The following is a 21,128-nucleotide window of genomic DNA, read 5'->3' on the forward strand; positions in this document are numbered from 1 at the left end:
AGCTGAAGTGGGTCTGTAATACAGCCGCTTGTGCGGTGTGGGTTCTGGGGGGGCACCTTTACTGGGTGTAACAACGGAGGTGGTGATGGAGAGGTTGGGGTTTTTCCCAAGGTAAGACTAGTTACAAATTCAGTCATGATTTGGACATAGAGGAGGGGAAAGAAGATGTTTGCAGTAAAAACAGCTGGGTTGCTGGTCTGTGACTTGGTGTATTTCTTTGTTAAAGCTGTTCCGTACTGAAATGTGTGTTCAGTTTCAGTGTACAGTTTCAGGGTACAGTGTGTTCCACTGTACCAAAATAACAATGTTCAAGCAGGTAACGTTTTAAAAAAATTATATCGAACATGCGTAGACAGGAGCTTGGAGAAACCCTTTCTGAGAACTCAAAACACCCCTCTACATCCGCCCTGGCTGGAAGAAAGGTGTTTCACCGCCTCCTCAGCCCTACACGTTAACTGAGGCTCTGAAACGCCGACAGCCCAGCGCCCCTGCTTCTCTTCGGCGGTGGCTGACTGACTGACGCCCCGGCCGCGCTCCGCCGGGCCAGCTCCTCGCCCGGTGCAGCCCCGGGGGTGGCGGGAGGGGGCGCGGCCGGAGGCAACTCCCCGCGGGCGGCCGGGCTTCCCGGCGACCCGGCCCGTCCGGGCCGCTTCGCGTCACTATGGCGACGGGGCCCGTTGCGGGGCGGGGCCTTGTGACGCGGACGGCGGCGGGCCGGGTCACGCGGAGGGTTTGAATCGCCCAATGGGGGAGCCGCGAGCGGCGGCGCGGCGGCGGCTCCGGAAGTGCGGCGGCGCCTCCTGCCCCTGGTGCAGCCTCCCGCCGCCCCCCTCGCCCCGGCTGCGGGGTCTGCATGGCAGCGGCAGCGCCTCCCGCCGCCTCCCCGCTGCCGCCGAAGACGACCTCCTGAGGCGGCAGCGGCTGCGGACCCCGCGCGGCCCTTCATGGTGAGGGGGCCGGGGCCGCTGGGCCCTCTGAGGGGGCCTGGCCGGGGAGGGGTGGGGTCCCGTCGCCGTGTGGCCGCGGGGATGTCCGAGCCCCCGGGAATCATTCCTTCGGCGCTTTCCCCGCCACGTCGGTAGCGAGAAGTGCCTCCTGCCTGGGGGTGGTTGTTCCCGCTGCGAGGGAAAGCGGAAACTATCAGGCGACTTTAAATAGATAACGGAAAACGTGCTTGGTGTCGGGGCTGGCGTTGGGACGGGCTGCTCGGGGGGATGGTGTCCCCCCCGGAGGTTCTCCAGCCCCACCCGGGTACAGCCCTGCTCTGAACTCAGAGCTGATCCCGCTTTGGGCGGGATACTGACCCCAGAGTGGGTCCCTGCCAGCCTGAGGTAGCCACAGCTTCTTCGAAAAGCCGCGGGAGAAGTTAAACTTCTGACACGAACCTTGTTGCTAGGGGAAGCTGGGTGACAGCGTTTGAGTTTCACTTGTGGTGATTCAAAAGCTCTGTGGAAGTTCTCAGTCGGTGCTGTAGCTGATGGGCACGTTTCGGCCTGAGGAGAGTTTAACCCTTCCTTGGGAAGAACCCTTCCTTGGGAAGAACCCTTCCTTGGGAAGAAAACACCCAGCGGTGTTTGGAGTTGTTCATAGGAATCCTGTTCCTTCAGAAAACTGTTGCTTCCTGTTCCTGATCAAGGGAAGTACTGCTATGTCTTCCCCTCTGTAACTTTCCTAAATCTGACATGATATATGGGTGTGTTTTGTCTTAAACACATACTGCTTAAAAACAGATGTGATATTACTAGTTTTATTTACAGTAGGTGATACATGAACCTTGGCAAGCTAACAAATTAGTCAATGAGCTTTAAAGAGTGATCTAAATTCTAGTCTAGCAGAAGTATTGTACAAAATCCTGCTCTACCGCATTACGAGTAACGCTTTACTTGTAATGCTTGTTCTTACACAGCAAATTGTGAAGGAGTGTTACCCTGAGGTTAGCTAACTAAGGCCGATATACCACCACTTCATCACTCCCCGATAGACATTAGTCCTTTGGGGATCCCTGGTCCCTTGCTCTCGTTCCTTCAAGTCCCTCAGGTACCACCAGGCAAGAAGCTGCTCACGCTGTAGCTGACTCCCAGCTCTGTGTGCACACTGGTTTGCCAACCAGCACACACGTGTCTGCTGGGCGGCAGTGGACCACGTTGAAACACGAGTCTGTGTGGTGCTGGGTTTCCTTCAGCGTGAGCGCTAATTTGGAGGCATCTCTTGAGCCTGCAAAACTGTGTAAACCTAGAACCTCAACATTTCTGTAAAGTTTTATAGAATTTGTTGATGATGGAAGAATTTAGGGAGGGTTTGGGAGGGGATGTACAGGTACTCTGGAACTGTTCAAACCTCCTTTCCTTATGAAACTGGTTAAAAATTGCAGTTAGAATTTGAAGGTTTGTGACTGAGTAAGGCCATCGTGTAATTGTACAAAACATTTCATTGTTTAAAACAACTTTCATCATCAATATGTAAGGAGTACAATCTCGGTCCTTCCCTCATCCCATGCTTGTCAGAGGAAGCCAGGACACAACAACTTTTGTTGTTTGGATTCATACATTTGATGTGTTTGAGCCTGTGTGTTGCCTTAAATCAAAAAGAAGAGGATGTTTGGGAATTGGCACCTTTTCCTGTTAGTGGTCATTTTATTATTTCTGTATCAGGTGTCCCTCGTCCATCAGCGATGAAGTGACTTCAGTCTCTGTACAGAGCGCGCTGTCCAGAAGAGCTAAAAGCTTTCGAATCACTGTAAGTAATTTTACCTAGGCTGACAAAAACCTTTCTGTCAGAATCGGATTAGTGCTGCTGGTGGATTTTTGTAAGATTTGCAATTGCATTATACCATTATCTCAACCGAAGCATCGAGCTCAAAGGTGATGACTTTAACCTCGCGTCTCTAGGCTTTTCCATGTTGTGTTAGATATTGGTTAAGGTTATGCTTTTTTCTGAAGATTAAAGAAATGCTATGATCCAAAAGCTTTTAAGCATGTTTAACTTCAAAAAGACATTTAAAGTTAAGCACATATGAAAGAGTTTACAGGTGCAGGGTTCTAGGATGGAAGGATCTGATGGTTTCCTGATGATTTTTCTTAACTAAACTGTTAAATTAATGTTCCTCTTCTCCCCCCTTCAAATTTCTCTTCATAATCAGATTGTGTTGGTTACTGGAACCCTTGATTCGCTCACTTGCTCTAAGACTTTAACTCCAATGACTCTTACAGACACCTGCTATCAATCCAACTGTATTTGGTCTTTAATAACCATGTTAAAAGCAGAAAATACCAGAAGCAGAGAAATTATTTGTATTAATCCTAGCTTTACAGCAAAATAGTGTGCAATTCAAAATGGTAGATGCTACTGAAAGAAAGCTCAAACTTTAACCAAGGTTGGCCATTGTTGCTGTCTGGCACAGAGGGAAATGTTGTTATTTCCAGTTTCCTTATTCACAGGTTTCCTTTCATTGTATTGCCCTTTCCCGTTTGTGGGAGAAGAGCCATGAAGAACCGTTCCTCATCTCCCCCATTGCACGTCCATGTGGATGAAAACACCCCTGTCCATGTCCATATTAAAAAGGGTCAGAAAAGCACACCTGCAAAATGCCAGGTAGGAGTGTGTAGCTGGGTGTTTGTAAGGGCTACAAAGAGGAAGGTGAATGGTCCTAGAAGCACCACAAAATCTTCAAGGTCTGTTTTAGCGTTGTATTAGAACTGTAAGACTTGAGTTCATATTCAGTGGTGAATTTTCAGTAACACATTTTCTGTGTTTAAGATGATTTAAGTATGATATAGAATATATAGTTACTTTTCACGTTCAAGTATGCAGTTGTGAGGAGCGTTGCTTCCAATGTGATATGGTTTGGGCAATTTTTTTTTTTCCTTTTATTTCCTGGATTTGTGTCCTGATAATGGTTTTTCTTTGGCTTCATCCCTGTTTTTTTAGGAAAAGTTTGGGGAAAGGTAATATCTAGACATTTCAAATACCATCTTGATTGTATGAAAATAAATGTGCTTAGAAAAAGAGTCTGGATTCAAACCATCGTCTGGCATTAAGCACCTTCTCAGTCTGCTGAGCTATGCAGCGTCTCTTCATAGCCTTATCCACAGTAGGTAGAAGGCAATACTGAAGTGGAGTTTCTAGCTATCTCATATCCTCTTTTGTAGTTGTACGTTTATGTAAAGTTCTCAAAAGGTGATGGAAGTTGCTAGTTCATTCTACCTTATGTGCAGACATCCTGTTCTAAGTCCTCTATTAATTTTGTCTTTGTTGCTAATGGCACATGTCATAATGGGGTAGGACCTGACAGTGAAATCAATGAGTCCTACTAATTAATTGCCTGTGGGGAATATTTAGAACATCTGATTTTTCTCTAAGGTTGGAATTGTGCAAAAACACTTTAACTTTCCTTCAGTTAGAGCACCTCGAGTTCAACACAAATAAATGTGGATCTCTTAGTTGACTGCAAAGCAGGGAAACATTTCAGGGGCTTTTCATAACCAGTCATGCTGCACTGTTCTTTTTTCTCTGGTAGTGCTGTTGTCAAATGATATAGCTTCTCTTTTGTGAGATGAATCTGGAATGGAGAAAGGATCTCCCAGGTTGTTCCTTCTTCATGTGAATGGGTTGTATTGCAGTATTTTTTTGTGTATCTCCATACACAGGAGACTTCATTCTCCCCCCCACCCCGGCCTGCTGGGTAAGGCTCTCATCACATCACAAGTGCAGGTATCCCAGTGATATAACAGACTTGCTACGTGATAGACAAGAATGTACTACATCTAGCCATACTGTCAACTGAATGTGCAATAACCTTTCCTTCTGGCTGGTGTTAGCCTCCTCTGATGGCTGCTGGCTCATCTGATCTGATGTATCATGTGAAACACTATGTGATATTTTTGTATGAATGAACTTCCATTTGGTTTCACAGCACTAAAAGTTGTAAATGGTTCTTTAAAAGTCTGTAATTTATTTTATTTTCTCTTCCTTTAGCAAAAGCACAAACAGAAAATGAAAGGGGATACTGTGAACATGTGCCGAGCTGTCCGGGTGAAAACTAAGGCCCCCTGGATGCCCCCAGGCAAAACATCTGTCCGGGAGTCTGCCTGCAAATGGGAGGTATGGCTGATTTTGCTCTTTAAAACAAACTTTCAGGTTTATCTGAGGTTGAAGAGAACAGTTGTGTAGTGAGGGAGCTGGGCTGATCTGAAAGAAGGCTACTGTCACCTACCATTTGAAGTGTCTTCTATAAATCTTTTCCACTTTTTAATATAGAAAAAATAGAAATTAATTAGCAGCCTATGGCCATATCATGCCTTTCTGCCTCTAGAAGCCAGACAAATTTCTTGTTTATTGTAGTTTTACTAGTCCCCTTCAAGATCTCATCTGGAGGCACAGCGAGGGGCTGCTGTCCTTCGTCTCTTCTGAAGCATGGAGCATTTGTGTAGTATTGTGTAATATTTTCTTTCTTGTGGGTTAATAGTTTTTGCTTTTTTATTCCTGGCTCTTCCTAGATGGGAATTTGAACTTTCATTATTTTTTCCTCTTTTTCTGTTCTGGTCTTTCTGCGTTCTTGACCTTTCCCTGATGGAAATCAAAGAGCTGTTTACAAATGTTTTTTTCCTTATTAGCCTTATTGCAGTGATGCGACCTGGTCTCTGTTTTTGGCAGAGTTAGGGTCAGAATACTGTTTATAACTTTATACTAAAAAAATTATGCCCTGTGTTGCTTTTCTACCAGGGACCAACTCACCGCCTAGAAATTACACCTCCAGATTCAGAGAAAATGCTGTCAGTATTGCGTCTGAGTGACCTCTCTACAGATGAGGAGGATGCTGTTTACTGCAAAATGAATGAATATGAAAAGAAGATAGATAGCCTGATGAATGTGGTGGGAACGCTGAAGAATGAGGTGAGGAGACAGTGTAACGACCTGCTGACTCAGGTTTTGTAGCTGATCATTTGGCAAAAGGAGGCTGGAGTCAAGTCTTGTTGCAATGGAAGACTACCCAGGCCCTTGGTTAGCTTGCTTAAAAAAAAAAATCGGTCTGAGTTGTTTAGAAGAGCTGAACTATCCTAGGGAGAAATTCACTAAGCCCTACTATGAAACATTTTAAAACTTTATCCATTTAATAAGGTACTGCTGTGCTTCTGTTTCCAAATAATCTGTCTTCTGCCCAAGCCCCAAATCTGAAAACTGGTCCTTCCAGAAGGTGAAAAATACAGTATGTTGATGTTTTATTGTCAAGGAATCCACTTACTCAACAAGATTGTTTCTCCTGATTCTGTTTCAAAATGTGCAACCCATGATGTTGTGTTTCCCAGATAAATAGCCTCTTACGTACTTGACACCATTTTAAAAATGTGTAGGAGATGTTTCCAGATTTCATAAGATGCTCTATCGTGGAGGCAAACTGCATTTTTAACTTTTAGTTAACACTGAGGGTAGCAAATCATGTGTCCTTATTATTTTGCTCAAAACTACATGAAGTTCAAATTGGTGAACAAGAATAGGATTTGAGTCAATTAGATTCTCATATTAAATGTTTTCCATTTTATTTATGCTACAAAATTTAATGGAATTACTTGCATGATTGTAAAACAAAAATCCATTTTGATACTTTTAAAAAGTTAATGGAATCTAAATGTTTGATGGTGTCACTTAAATAAATCCATGGTGTAAGATGGATTCATTCATTTTATTAGCTTTAATTCTGTACAAGCCAGGGAATCTCCAGTGACCTTTTTTGCTGCAAAACCAAGTCTGGTACAGTAGATCAACCCCCCTCTATGTTCTCTCTTCTTGCACATCTTCAACTGTTTGTAGTGCTCTTAACTGCCAAATGGGATGCACATGTCATTCATGAGGAGCAGTAGTCAACTTCTGAGCCCCATTCAACTCTGGAGTAGTCTGTACATAACTCCAGTCACACTACCAGCAGTGACACTGAGCTGTCACAGAACCTCCTGAGTAATCCAAAATGGGTAGGTGGAAACAAAATGCCAGGGACTATTCAGGTTGATTTCACCCAGTTACCTGGATCTCACAAAGCAATAGTGGAGTAATGGGAGCCATCTCCAGCGTGTGAACTTCTACCAGAGCTCCTTTCCTGCCATGTTTGAGGTCTGTCTTATGGCTGATGACAATTTTTGGACTTAGAGCCAGGACGCTTGTGTCTACTTGTGTTTGCATTTCCAGGCAACAAGTGAATTATGCCTTTTGTGCCCAGGAACAGCCTGGAAGTAGGGGGGGGGGGGCGGGAAGCATGGTCCTTTGTTGTTTGGTGCAGCTGAATAGCTGGTTCACTGGCTTGAGATGTGGATTCTGTGTATTGCTTTAAAAGCACCTGGTTTGTCTTAAGTTCTGTTTAAATATCTTCATCAGGCCAAGCTGCAGAAAAAGGAGGAACAGCAGCAAATGACAAAGCGTCTCCTTGAGGAGCAGAAAGAAGAACTGAATGAGGTCGCACAAGAGCTGGTAGAAACAGAACAGGAGAATACACTGCTCAGGCGCAATATTGAGCGCATAAAGGAAGAGAAAGATCTGACTGTGTAAGAAAGCTCCAGTTCTCTGTTGTTACTGCAAGTAGTGGTATTTACAGGGCAGCTACCTCCTTTATTGCTAATGGTATTTGAGGTTGTAGTTTGTACCCTGGGTTGCAGTGCTGCTGAAGAACTGATGTTCTTGGATTTTTTGTCACCTTTTAGAAGGGGGACTTCAGATGGTGATAGCTGCAGAGAAGGGTTCTAGTATGATGATTGGAACAGAAAAAGCTACTCTGAGAGGAACCTATGTGGCTTGTGTGGCCTACTGGAGGGTCATCCTAGCTCTGCAATTAATATTTTGAGGGTTAAGAGGTGCTGTTTGAATTGTGATGATATTGGTAGAACAACAAATGAATAAACATGGAGCTGAAAATTAGAGGACATTTTTGGCCTTTGTGAAAGTCATACTGAGACAGGTTTCAGTCCTCTCAGGGGCTGTCACTCATGTTTGTTTTTTTTTTCTTAGTGACCCCAAAGGTCTCCAAGTCTGACGTTTTTGCATCTGCTTTGTATCTAAGGAATTAGGGAAGTTTGTGTCTCTTGGGGGACACTAATGTTTTAAGAGAGTAAGTTTTATTTTTTCCTTAAGAAAGATCACTTGGAAGTTAATACTATATATTCCTTTTTCAGAAAACTTTGTGAATACTTCTGAGGTTACAAGCCCTGGCTAAAAACTTTGAGCTGTATATCTTGGTGTGCTTTCCTGTTTCATGTTCAGCCTTTTGGAGTCTTATTTCTGGTGTGGCTTCAGTACCCAGGAAAAGCACAGCATTGTGTTTTGGGTTTAATAGTATGTACAGGCTTTGGTATAAGCCCAGTTTTTCCCCTCTAAATTCCTTTTTCGTAGCTGTGGTCCTAGCAAGCTCCTGGTATCTACTTACTGGCTTCTATCAGAACAACTTCCACACTGAAAGAGGGTAAATCTCAAGTAGTGTTTGTTTAGAGGTTTAATCCTCCGATTCGAGGGGTTTTATGAGTTTTAACCCAATCGACTGTATATCAATAGTGGCTGGTACAGCTGTCAAAGCTTCTTGTTTCTCTGATGGCTGAATTCTCATTACAGGCTACAGAAAAAGTACTTGCAGCATGAGAAGGAGTGTTTGATGTCCAAGCTGAGTGAGGCAGAAAGGGATGGAGCAGCAGCAGCCAGGCAGATCCATGCCCTGAAAAATACAATAGAGAGACTCAACATTGTAGGTGGTGTCCTTTTTTTATTCTTGCCTTTACTACGTTGTCCTGTTATATGGCTGTCTTAAAAATGTAATGTTACAGTTGCTGATCCAGAAAAGTGTAAGGAAAAGTGGAGGGATTTAGCATGCTTAAGGTGTTTGCTAGTTTTGTTTCCATGTGAACAATTCTTTTTTTGTTTGGGGTTTTTTTTGTTTGTTTGTTTGTTTTTCCTCTAGGAGAAACACATGAGCAGCTCAGACATTAACACACTGACAAGACAAAAAGAGCTTCTGCTCCAGAAATTGAGCACCTTTGAAGAAACCAACCGGACACTACGAGAACTTCTCAGAGAGCAGCATAACCGGGAGGTGAGCAGTGCTGTGTGCTTGAACTTGGCTGATTACAGGAAGCTATGTTGTCTTGTGGACTGAAATGGAGTTTGAGAGCTTTTAACTGCTCCCCCCCCTGCCCCCCCCCCCCCCCCCCCCAACCCTGCTGTTGACCCTGTGTCATAAAGGATGGATAGTTTTTGGGTTGGTTTTTTTTTTTTAATCAGTGCCTACATCATAGAGTAAGACTGACTTTTCTGCTGTGAGGATGTTAAAGCATCTAAGTTTTTGACTGTATTAAAAGGTACAGGCACTACTGCGTTGCCAACTCTTTCCCATCTGGATAAGGCTGTATCTGCTGATCGTGCTAGTCTGAAATGTTACTGCTACAGTTGCATTAGCAGAAGTCTGAGGACTAGCAGCCATCAGTGAGACTGGATAAAAGGACTGAGTTCTTCCACATGACTTTCCCGGAGTAGCGGGAGAGTTTGGAAAGATCTTCAATTGCCATCATGTTTTTTATTATAATCTTTGACTGAGAAGTGGAAAAGCTTTCAGACATGGGTGATGATATGTGAAATATTTAGCAAATTTGATGCTTCTGGGTATCTTCTGAGAATTGCTGCTGCAACTGGGGGAAAATGGTTGATTTGCCCAGTTCCATTTAAAGAATCTGTATAAAACTGACTATTTAGTTAACAATTTTTCTCACATATTTCTTTTGTAGAAGGATGCTCAGAAGATACTGGAACGGCAAGGAGCACTGCTGAAAAGGCTGGCTGACTCAGATGCAGAGAAAGTGGTAAGCAAACCACAATCTCTCTTCCCAAATACCTACTGCCAAATACCCCTGACGGTCAGGATAGAATTCTTCAGTTTGGAAATCATCTTATTATTTCTGTATGTTTATCATGTTATCCTTAGAGATAGAAAAGCACAAAGAGGGTAAGATTTTTGTATCTGCTTCTGTCACTGAATGAGTGACCTGGTGCCCGTTTATGTTCATTGCTTTACCTGTAAACTGAGAAAAGAGTTCTTACATTGCCGGAAGTTATAAAACTTGCTGTGAGACATAGGTAATGCCCTTTTTTTGACTGTGGAGTATATAGTCCTGTCAGGTCCTCATTCTGGGTATCCTATGCCCTGTTACACAAATGTTTGTGTATCCCTTTTGCTTTCTGCTTGAGGAGAATGCAGCCTGTTTTTCCGGGGCTGAGGATGCTGTTGCTGTGGATACCAGACAGAGAGTGCCATGGATCAGAGGGTCTCGGGAGGGAGGCAGTTACACCTCTTTCCCTCCACCTGCCAGCCTAAATGTGTTTGTTACTTAACATCTGAGTGGTGTTTGTTTTTCCAGCAACTTCAGATGAGGCTTCAGGAGAAAGAAAAAGAAGTGGACAATCTTACTGTTCAGATACAGGCAGAAAAGGTAGTTTCCTTTTTCTGTTTTCCCCTCCCTGCTCCACCTTCCAGTTCTGTAGAACTACAGATAGATAGTTCAAAATATGGGTTTGTATTTGCAGATGATTTTTTTTTAAGGGATCAGATGACTGGCTTGCTTATAAAACTAGACGGACAGCTACTTACTCGCACACAGTTGTGGATTCAATTTTCTGCTAATAAAATATCCATCACGAAGATGAATAGGTAGTATTCTCTTTGCTTGGGCTTATCACTGAATTGCCTTTCTATTTAAGATCCTCTTGGTTCCTTATGTCAAATTCTAGTCTGTTCCTCTGTTTAGGAAGTAAAAAAGGCATGTAGTGGAAAAGATCAGATATGAAGGATGTTTTGCCCTAGAACAAATTTTCAGGCCAGTCATTCACATCTGATGTAAAATAAATGGCTACTCATTCGTTGCCCATGAGTAGAGGAGCTGTGAGGGTCCATCTGAGCAAAGTGGAGGTGGCTGGAGATAGTATCAGATTCTTCACTGAATGGTTACCTATTAGAAAGTGTTCCTTCTATTAGCTTGTTGAGGAAAAAGGTGTGTGTCTTGTTTGCTTCTTATTTAGGATCAGGCAAAGACAGCATGTGAACTCTCCAAATCCATGGAGGCTGTGAGAGGCCATTTACAAGCACAGCTGCGAAATAAAGAAGCTGAGAACAACCGTCTGAGTATACAGATACGGGTATGTTTTCAGTGGTCCCTGGGGATTGCCTCTTCATTTACTGTCATGAACTGAATTGACTGACAAGGGAAGTAGCACTCGCCAACTATTCTTCTGCTGTGTCTGGTAGCCTGAAATATTGGCTGGTGACGTTTATGCCACTAACACACACCATACTTTTCAAATGAAGTAAGAAAAGAAAAAACTTTTCATTTCTGATGCATGAAGCAAAATCAGAGCCTTAAGGTCTATGTGCATTTATTAGATATTTTTTTTCCTAAGTTAATTACCGCATAATTATTTAAAAGATGGCTTTGGTTTAGTCAAGCATCAAGACAGGTCATAAGCTATTTAACTTGCTTTCTGGGAAAAATGCTGTGCCATGAATTCCTGTATTTGATCACACTCATGCGTGCTTTCTACACTATTAATGAGGAGGAGAAAGTTCCCCTGGCTTATCTTGATCAAAGTCTTATGTTTAACGTATCTGTTGATGTTGTGATGATGTTATGATGAACATATGTGTGTTAATGGTTTAAAGGAGCTTTAATTCTGTTAAGGTATATAGCTGCATGAAGCGACATTATTATATGCGAGCATTTCAATTAATAAAGAGAATGTTCTCGGGTAGATCAAAAGACTGGCAGACCAGTATTTGTCTTGGCCAGGAAAGGAAATCGGTGTTCTAGAGAGCATCTTATGAAGGAAGAAAATAGAAGGAAAGGAAAGGGGCGTCATGCTGACATGTCTGTCGGCATTAGGACAGGATTGTGTAGGTGAAATGTGATTGCAAGTACCTCCAGGCTGGAGGTTGGGGGTTTAAACCCAGCTCTCTCCACTGTTTCTAGGAAATTAGTTGCTGCTTTGGGTATGCAGGTATAAGGACATTATTCCATGTGGTGTGTTTTCTCCCCTCCCCCCCCCCCCCCCCCCCCCCCCCCAGAATCTGGAACGCAGTGAAGCTCAGCATAAGGCAGAGGTGGAACATATTATGGAACAACTGAAAGAACTAAGGCAGAAGGCAGACCGTGATAAAGAGGCCCTGAAGAAAGCCATCCGTGCACAGAAAGAGCGGGCAGAGCGGAGTGAAGAGTATGCAGAGCAATTGGCTGTCCAGCTAGCAGAAAAGGTACCTGATAATACAGGGGGAGAGACCTCATTTCAGATCATGCATCTAAATCTTTGATTTCTGGTAGCAGCCCTGGGGAGAGTCTCTGCTTTCAACTAATGAGATTTATTTCTGTCTTGATGCCTTGGCCCATTTATGCTAAGTTTAGAACAAATCCAGTTTTCTGAGCTGTCACTATATTCACTGCATGTCCTTAACTTAGGACATGCAATAACTTAGATCGTACTAAACTAGCAGATCTGATTTTTTCGCCTGGTTCTTTAGAACCATCTGAGAGTTGACAAAAGCCAATTAAATAAAGCCTGGTAGTTTTGGCTGAAAATTCTGAATGGAGTTGGTTTTTAATCAAGAAACTAGTCAGAGTAGAAAAGTACAAAGACTTAGAGGTGTACTGGAATTTCCTGTTGAAAATGACTGAAGGATATCAAGAAAAAGTAGGAAAGTTAGGACTAAAACAAATCAGAGGGGAACGTGGATTTCGCACTACTTGATTGGGGTTTTTTTCTCCATTGTTTTTAGAATTCCAGGGACCAGAGCCACTAGTAGAATCTTAGCCGTGTATTTGTGGTAGTTCATCTGCCTTCAGAGAGGTTTCTTCTTTTGCTGCTGTTATGTCTGTTGGCTGACAGTAGTGTTGGAGAACACCTCTCTCTGAAGGATCAGGAAGAATAAAAATAGATACTTGTCCTCAATATTTTAAAAGTCTTAGTGAAGTCTCTGCACATATCATGCTTACCCATATCAGTATCTCTGCATATTGTCTGCATATCCCGTGTCCAGTGACACTTTCATCACCCTTACTCTTTTCCTCATGTGCTTCTTTTGTTTGATAGGACAGTTATGTTGCTGAGGCGCTGTCTACTCTGGAGTCCTGGAGGAGTCGCTACAACAAAGTAGTGAAGGACAAGAGTGACCTCGAACTGGAAATTGTTACGCTGAACAGGTTAAAATAAAATTAGTGTGAAGAAACAAGCATGAGTGGGGATGAGTTCCAAGTTCAAGGATAATTTAATTTAATAATTTCATTAAATTGAATAATTTAATTGGATTGCTTGTAAATATCCAAGCAAAACAAGCACTGCCTAAGGGCTAGAGCAGAGTTTGGAGAGATTGAGAGAGAGAGAGAGATGTGGCTTCTACTGCTGACTTGCCACAGCAAAGGCAGGATTTTTAAGGGTTTGCTGACTCTTAAAACTCTCTGTTCCTTTGACATTTTGTAATGCTTTGAAAGAATTAAGGTTATCTTTCCTTTGAGATGTGTTTGAGATGCTTGAATGGAAGGGATTAGAAGAGATAGGCAGTATAGTTTGTGCCAGTTTTGTTTTGAAGCTGAATAAATGTGTTGCTATCACTGCAGCACAGGAGTTGCTGCAGGAAAAAATAGGTAGGTATGAGACGAAAGAAGTACCTCTTTATCCTGAGGCAATGCATTTGAGCTCCAGGGGGACAACTCAGCAGGCTAAGAAGATCGAGGTAGTAGAACAATGTAACAAATAGGTGTGCATACACGACTGGAGGAGGAAGATGAAAAGATAGGGAAAAGCCATGTTTCTGAAGCAATTTTCAAGGGTTAGGTGTCTTATTCTTTCTTGTCACTTAAGGACTAATTTTCTTTTTGTATGGCAGCCGTGTTGCAGACTTGCTGGAACAGCAGACAACCCTGGAGGACAAGATGCGGGAGGACAGAGAAGCTTTGGTGGATAAATTGCATCGACAGACTACAGAGACAACTTCTTTCAAAATGGAGAATGAAAGGCTAAAGGTCAGTTATTCTAGGGGTTTGAAGCAGAAATGCTGGGGAAGAAAAAGGAGAAATAAGTTGCTTGGCCTCTGAGGACAGAGTTGAATTGCACCCATTGCTGCCGTTTAGTTTCAAACCAGTTTTACCATAACCTGAGTATGATAGGGCAAGTATGCTGGGAAGAGACATAAAGAAAGAAAGTGAATGTTCTAGGAGGGCTGGGTTTCTTCCACTTTTTGACTAGGAGTATCTCCAATCCAAGTACTGTTTTCTTCCAGCTGGGATCTTACATCTTGTCCTTATATCTTCATGCTGCTGGGCAGAGAGCAAACAACTGTAGCTCATGCAGAAAGAATGGTAATCTCCAGAATTAAAAAAATGGCTGGCATATTTCTCCTGTCATCTCTTACCACGGGTGCTCTTGTAGGTGACCTACATGAATTTCTTCTTGGAAAGCTAGGCATTGATCCAAATAAGGAGTGGCCCTAATCCAAGTAGCACAGCTCATTCAGGCAAATGGAAAGATTGCACATCCATCGCAAACCTCTGTGCTCTGCTGGCATAAATTTGGCAATCCACTGAAGTCTGGAAAGTTTTGCCAACTTACACTGACAAAAGTCTTTTTTTCTTAGTCTAGACGATGTTAGACAGCTAACGTGGCAGTTACATCCAAGCACTCAACAGAAGATGTTTTCTTTTTTCAGGCTAGTGTGGTCCCAATGGAAGAAAAGCTGAACCAAGCGCAGATGGAAGTGCAGCAGCTCAAGAGCTCTGTCAGGAACTATGAAGGGTTGATTGAAACCTACAAGTCACAGGTAGGAATCTTATCAAAACTTTCAGCCCTTGCACAAACATGTTTTCTCCCTTCGCTGTTGTGGCTTATTCTGTAACGCCTTAACCCTTTGCTTGTTCTTGGAGGATGTTGCAGTTTCATATGGTTTTGGTTCTTTTGTCTCTCTTAGCCTTACTTTTTCTCAAATGGCAGCATCCAAACTGCCATGTGCTGTATACCAAAGTGTGGAAGACTTGCCTTCCTCACTACGTGCTGATGGGAAGTCATTAGGAAGAGCTGACTCCCACAGCAGGGATCTTGATTAATGGAAAACAAAAGACTGGTTTTAAATATTTCACTTTTCCCTGCTCCTTTTCAAAAGGTAAAGGCTAATAGTGAGATGCTTTCTTCTGCCTTTTAGTGCGGCAAGTACTGTTCCTTGGCTGCTTTTTTGGGGGGATTTTGGATATTGTGGTAGTAGGAGGATAAGGCAAGAGGGGAGAACACTTGGTGGAAAGCCCAAGTGATTCAGGTGGCAGAAGCAGAAAGTAAACTTCCAAATACAGTTCAGGGGTGGTGCTTAGTGTGGCAAGAAACTGGTTGCTGATCCTTGAGCAATTTTAGTTACTCCAAAGCATTACATGTTTTTTGATAACTACATATAACAGATAAAGTATGTGGGTTTTTTGAATGTCCAGGTGTTGAAGACCCGAATGGAAGCAGATGATGTGGCAGCAAAACTTGAGAAGTGTGATAAAGAGAACAAGACACTAAAGGATGAAATGAACAAGGAGATTGAACTGGTAACTATTCCTCTAAAGACTGATATGTTGTAGATGTTCATGGATCTTAATGTTCTGAATGTAGTGAAAAATGGCTGTGAATAGGAAATAAAAGGCTTATCTTTAGTCTGCCTTTTCCCTTAGTTTTTCTCAGGACTTATTCATTCTGCAAAATTTATTGAACATTTAGCAGCTTCTTTTTGACTATATGGCGTTCTTCAGAGGGGTTTAAATTGCTTAGTGTGTCCTTTGCTGCAGAAATAGTGGTTTAGAACAGTGGACTAGGTAGGCTACACCATTGTCTGATGCGGAACAGCTGTCCTCAAAAAAGAGCTTGTACTTCTAGTAAAATTGAAGCCCAGGATCCAAAATACTCACTCATTCTCACTCCATCCATAGGGAATGCGAAATCCTAAGAGAAAGCCTTTTGGGGTAGGAGAAGACCTTAGGCTTTGAAGTCCAACCATGGCCAAATATCCACACAGTGTAATCATGGTTGCAGACTAACAAAGCTTCATTGAAGTTGAGAAATTTTTTAGTCTTGACCTTAGGAACATTTGAGAGTTCCTCATGTTCTCTTCTTTGATTGTAGGCGCGTAAGCAGTTCCAGAGCCAGCTTGCTGAACTGGAAAAGCTGCCCGAGATCCTAAAGATCACAGAGACACAGCTAGCAGAATGTCAGGACCAGCTTCAGACTTATGAGAAGAAGAATGTGGACCTGTCTGTCATGATTGCAGATCTTCGTCAGCGGGTAAGGGACTGGCAGAAAGTACCTACAGCACAGCAATCCGCAAGTCTGAGACCAAGATGAATTTCTAATAACAGGAAAGTTCAAACTGCGTCTCTGTTCTCGTCTCTTTTTGAAAAGATTAAACGTGCACTGCAAAATAAATGTGTGTGCCATGTCTTTGTGCAAGAAGTTAGCGGCGTAGCTAGTAGCATTCCTTACTTTTTGAAAGGTTTCTCATCCCTTGGTGCAGAACCTTATTGGGACTTGAATAGCAGCAGTGACAACACTTGCTAATGCCAACACTCGCTTCTGTTACTTCCATCATCTTGTTAGCTTTCCCTCCTGTGATCTTCTGCTGATAGTGCTGTCCCAACCTTGTTTTCTCACCCTTATTTCAGGTTGTTTTCCCAGTCCCTGTTTTTTTGTCCCCAGGAGGACTGCGTAGGTATTGCAGGACAATTTTAGACTGGCATGACTTCTACAACCATGCCTCAGGACACAGCAAATGATCTCACAGTCTGACTGCCTTACTCTGATTGGCTTGGAATTATAAACCTTCCTGGTATTTCAGGCTCTAATGCCTTTGTGGGCTGCTGTCATGTATATGGCTGCTTTCAATGTGTGTGCTTCGCTGTGCTTACATGTGGCTGCTCTGCACGCAAGTGTTTATGGACCCAGCTTTTCATTTGCAATATGGAAGAACTTTCTCATACTTTTCCAAGCATTAATTGGAAACACCAGCAAAATGGATGTTTACTGCTTTGCTTTTCTCTCCACTGTTCCTTTTCTGGGGCTCTCCAGAAATTATGAATTGAGCATGTTTCCTTCTGGAGAGCTGCATATATTTTAGGTGGTTGGTTGTGTGTGTGTGTGTAGTGACTACTCTGTAAATTAATTACTTACTATAATTTTTAGATTGAGCTCCAGGGGGACAAAATGGAGATGACAAGAGAGAGGTATCAGTCTGCCCAGGAGGAGAAAAAGCAGCTCACCTTGAAGGTGGAGGAGCTAGAAAGGTTAGAAATATTAGGCTCTCTTGCTCTCTTAACCTTACATTTCCATCCTCTTCCCATTGTTTTTTCAGGGGATTGAAACAGCTTCAGTCTTGTTCCAGTCCCCCATGTGCCTCCAGGATTCTGTGCTTATCCCACAAGGATCTCTAATCAGTAGCTGTCCACTGGAGAGAGAGTTATAGGTTTTTGCAACACTTGTTATGAGTGTTGTTAGAAAGGATGATGGCTTACACAGCAGATAAACCAGCTCCTTGTCCAATCTAGCCTGACAGTTTTGAGGTTACTACATATTACAATGTTTTTACCCATGTTTATAAATTCCTTTTAGTGACAATGTCTGGGAAAATGCAGGTATGTGGATACTCTATGTCCTTCAATCTTTGCAATTTTGATTTGAGAAATGGAGAAGTGTTTCCTGGGGCTTTCACCTTTCAAGGGGGAATAGAATCTATTCCCAGATTAGTCAGGACCTGACAAAAAGGCAGACTGAAACACACTCCATTTAAAATGAATAGGTTTCCTTCCCTTACTGTCTTAACCTAGAAAACTAGAGACAACGAGCACCCAGAACATAGAATTCCTTCAGGTCATAGCAAAACGTGAGGAGTCGATCCACCAGTGTCAGCTGCGGTTGGAGGAGAAGACCCGTGAATGTAGCTCCTTGGCACGTCAGTTGGAGATGGCCATTGAGGATGCCAAAAGACAAGTAAGTAATTCCTTGTGTTTGTGAATTCTCCCAAAATTACCAAGACTGTAAAAGGGGAACAGTGAGAATGCTGGAAATACCTCCTCAGCCTATGACCAAATTCATTAAAATCATTGTGTTCAGTGAAATACAAATAATAAAATTGCTGGTACTGTTTGTCAGCACTTAAACCATCGGAAAACTGAACCCCGCACTCCAGTTTGCCACGGAAGAGGGGAAAGCACAGGACTGAGCTGCTGCTTATGTATGAGAATGTGTCCAATTAAACTTTATAGGGCTTTTGTGGGCAACGGGGTGGGGGAAAATCATTCTTCCACAGATAACCCTTTAACAAAGTTGTTGTTCTGTTGTTACACGTAGGTGGAACAAACTCGAGAACGAGCAACATCTAGAGAGAGGGCAGCCCAGTCCAAGATGTTGGATTTGGAGACCCAGCTGAGCAGGAATAAAACAGAGCTGAACCAATTGCGTCGGAGCAAAGATGATGTGAGTGACTTGCAAGGGATACTCTTGGTGGGGTCCTGGCAGCAACTGGAGTCCATAAACCAAGGTGCTATGGATTGCTGCAAAAGTAATGCAGCGCTGTGTCTGAATGTGACATGCTCTTACATGTGTCCGTGACACATGTGTGATATGACATGCTGTCCTGGTTTCAGCTGAGACAGAGTTAATTTTCTTCGTAGCGGCTGGTATGGGGCTATGTTTTGGATTTGTGCTGAAGACAGTGTTGATAATACAGAGATGTTTTAGTTGCTGCTGTACTAGTCAAGGACTTTTCAGCTTCCCGTGCTCTGCCAGGTGCAGAAGAAGCTGGGAGGGGACACAGCCAGGATAGTTGATCCAAACTGACCAAAGGGCTATTCCATACCACATGACGTCATGCTCAGTATATAAAGCTGGGGAAGAAGAAGGAAGGGGGGACGTTTGGAGTGATGGCGTTTGTCTTCCCAAGTAACCGTTACGCTTGATGGAGCCCTGCTTTCCTGGAGATGGCTGAACACCTGCCTGCCCCTGGGAAGTAGCGAAGGAATTCCTTGCTTTGCTTTGCTTGCGTGCGCGGCTTTTGCTTTCCCTATTAAACTGTTTTTATCTCAACCCTCAAGTTTTCTTACTTTTGCTCTTCCGATTCTCTCCCCCATCCCACCGAGGGGGAGTGAGCGAGCGGCTGCGTGGTGCTTAGCTGCCGGCTGGGGCTAAACCATGACACATGCCTGTTATGTCACTAATTCAGGAATGCAGGCTCTCATTTGCTTCTTACTTATAGCAATGATCCGAATGAACTTGCTCTAAACTTACATGTCCGTAAGAAAGGAATCAGACCTTTCTTATGTTCAAATGAGATTTGCACCAGATATCACGGACAGATTTCCACTTCATTTACTGTGCTTGGTTATCTGAGAAAGAATGCAATTTCTCTGCTAGTGGAAAGGATTTCTTCTAGAAGAAAGAAGGGAAATATTTCATAATGTCTAATGTCCCATTTACCCTGCTTGTTTACTTGAGTTTTACTTGGAATTGGGTTGGCACACGGATCAGGTCAAGTTGCTTTTCAGAAAAGAGCATGTTTAAGTCCCCATAACTATAGCTAATAAGTTTTAAAAGCCCAACTGATTAGCTGTGTTATCGCCTGTTTTTATCAGCGAGTTGCTGAATAGAGTTGGAAATGAGCAGAACAAATTATAAATATCATAGCACCATCTATGGTAATGTCACCTACTGCTGTACTAATTCTTGCTGTCCTCGGCATTTTTGGGGAACAGTTTAACATGACTAGGATGAATGTTGCTGTCTTTCAGCCTGTGTTTTGTGCTTCTTTATGTAGGCAGAGCGCCGGTATGAAAGCCGCCTACAGGATCTAAAGGATCGGTTGGAGCAGTCGGAGAGCACCAACCGCAGCATGCAAAACTACGTCCAGTTCCTCAAGTCTTCCTACGCCAACGTTTTTGGAGAAAGTGCCTTGCTGGGCTCCCCCAGCCGCTCTCGTTCTTCTCCATGAGGACAATGCTCTCCCTGCACCTCTGCTTCTAAGCACAAAAGGAGCGCTATTTCAAAGCCATATGTTAGTTGGAAAGTAGGTTGGCATTTCAGGGTCACTATCAGATGTTTTCCTCTTTTCCTTGCAGCATGAGACGATAAAATGATGGTGGCCTATGTCCTAAGTGTAGGGTATCATCAATACCGGTTTGGTGTTGGAGGTTGGCATTACACTGTAAACCGTCCTCCAAAAACATCTGGTTTTGCATATGATGGAAAAGGTCCTTTTCATCCTGTAAGGTCCTGATGGTTTCAGCTCTTAAAACCTGTCAGCGGTTTGTTGAGCATGTTAATAAGAGCTCTTTTCCTTTTCATGTTTCTTTTTTCATTCTGTTTCTTTCTAGGGAGATCATGTGGGGGTTTTTTGTTTGTGGGGTTCTTTTTATTTTTTTTTTAACTACTGAACATTGTATTGATATGTTGGATGATAGGATGGTGGGAGAGGGTCCACCCACCAGAAGTGCGAAGCTGAAAATAACTTAAGTGCCTGGGCTCTACACTTACAAGAGATTATCTCCTGAACAGCCACAGTGTTCGTAAACAGTTTTATACCAGAAATAATGATTGTGTTTGTGTGTGGATTTTTTTTTTACTTGATTCTTATATACTCTCTGATCCTCACCTTTTTTTCTGAGTGTGATGCTAATGTTGCTCTACTCCTCTCACCCTGATTTCCTAATCCTGAATATCCCCAGGACTGAGCCAAACCTGTCTGAATTCAAAGGAAAGATTGCGGTTTAACCTCAGCGGCACTTCAGGCGGGGTCTTGGTGTGAATGCCATGCAAGTTCAGGGTGTGCATGAAATACTGACTTGGTCTTAAGCCAATTAAAGAGCGGCTATGGATGCTCAACTTCATCAAACCAGCCTGCATGTTTTCCTGGAAAATCAGGTCTTCAATGTGTTGAGTCCCTAAAACTCATGTGCTCTCTAGTGCCCTATTCTTTCCAGTAAATGGTTCTTATGGGGGCAAAAATAAAAATTGTTTTTATTTTTATCTCTCATGTATGCTATTTATGTGCAATGTGGTCACTGGGCAGTATTTGTCATAAAGGTTTTCTATAAGTTAATCATTTTTTGAGAGTT

General features: G+C 43.0%; 1 protein-coding gene across 3 annotated transcripts; it reads left to right on the forward strand.

Moving 5' to 3' along the window:
* Window positions 1-744: 744 nt before the first annotated feature.
* ODF2 (outer dense fiber of sperm tails 2) lies at window positions 745-20,650 on the forward strand. Of its 3 annotated transcripts, none has more exons than XM_075519895.1 (20): window positions 745-947; window positions 2,652-2,736; window positions 4,975-5,100; window positions 5,722-5,892; window positions 7,366-7,532; window positions 8,590-8,719; window positions 8,933-9,064; window positions 9,753-9,827; window positions 10,383-10,454; window positions 11,041-11,157; window positions 12,080-12,265; window positions 13,099-13,208; window positions 13,892-14,027; window positions 14,711-14,821; window positions 15,477-15,581; window positions 16,153-16,311; window positions 17,206-17,306; window positions 17,847-18,009; window positions 18,370-18,495; window positions 19,832-20,650. In XM_075519895.1, exons 1-20 carry the CDS (start codon window positions 745-747, stop codon window positions 20,003-20,005), a joined length of 2,649 nt encoding a protein of 882 aa, XP_075376010.1. In that variant the 3' UTR covers window positions 20,006-20,650. The 3 variants fall into 3 exon arrangements, with proteins under 3 accessions (XP_075376010.1, XP_075376011.1, XP_075376012.1); XM_075519896.1 differs by lacking the exon at window positions 745-947 and adding an exon at window positions 3,438-3,591 and having other exon boundaries at window positions 2,649-2,736; XM_075519897.1 differs by lacking the exons at window positions 745-947; window positions 2,652-2,736 and adding an exon at window positions 3,982-4,090.
* Window positions 20,651-21,128: the final 478 nt, after the last annotated feature.

The sequence above is a fragment of the Mycteria americana genome, chromosome 17, assembly GCF_035582795.1.
Source record: "Mycteria americana isolate JAX WOST 10 ecotype Jacksonville Zoo and Gardens chromosome 17, USCA_MyAme_1.0, whole genome shotgun sequence".
Taxonomy (NCBI): domain Eukaryota; kingdom Metazoa; phylum Chordata; class Aves; order Ciconiiformes; family Ciconiidae; genus Mycteria; species Mycteria americana.

What these genes read in the sequence shown, in the direction of transcription:
- ODF2 (XM_075519895.1), top strand. Translation starts at nt 745, where the DNA reads ATGGGGGAGCCGCGAGCGGCGGCGCGGCGGCGGCTCCGGAAGTGCGGC. An exon ending in GAAGAGAAAGATCTGACTGT is followed by an intron (nt 7,533 to 8,589) that starts GTAAGAAAGCTC and finishes TTCTCATTACAG; the next exon opens with GCTACAGAAAAAGTACTTGC. An exon ending in TGGAGAATGAAAGGCTAAAG is followed by an intron (nt 14,028 to 14,710) that starts GTCAGTTATTCT and finishes TTCTTTTTTCAG; the next exon opens with GCTAGTGTGGTCCCAATGGA.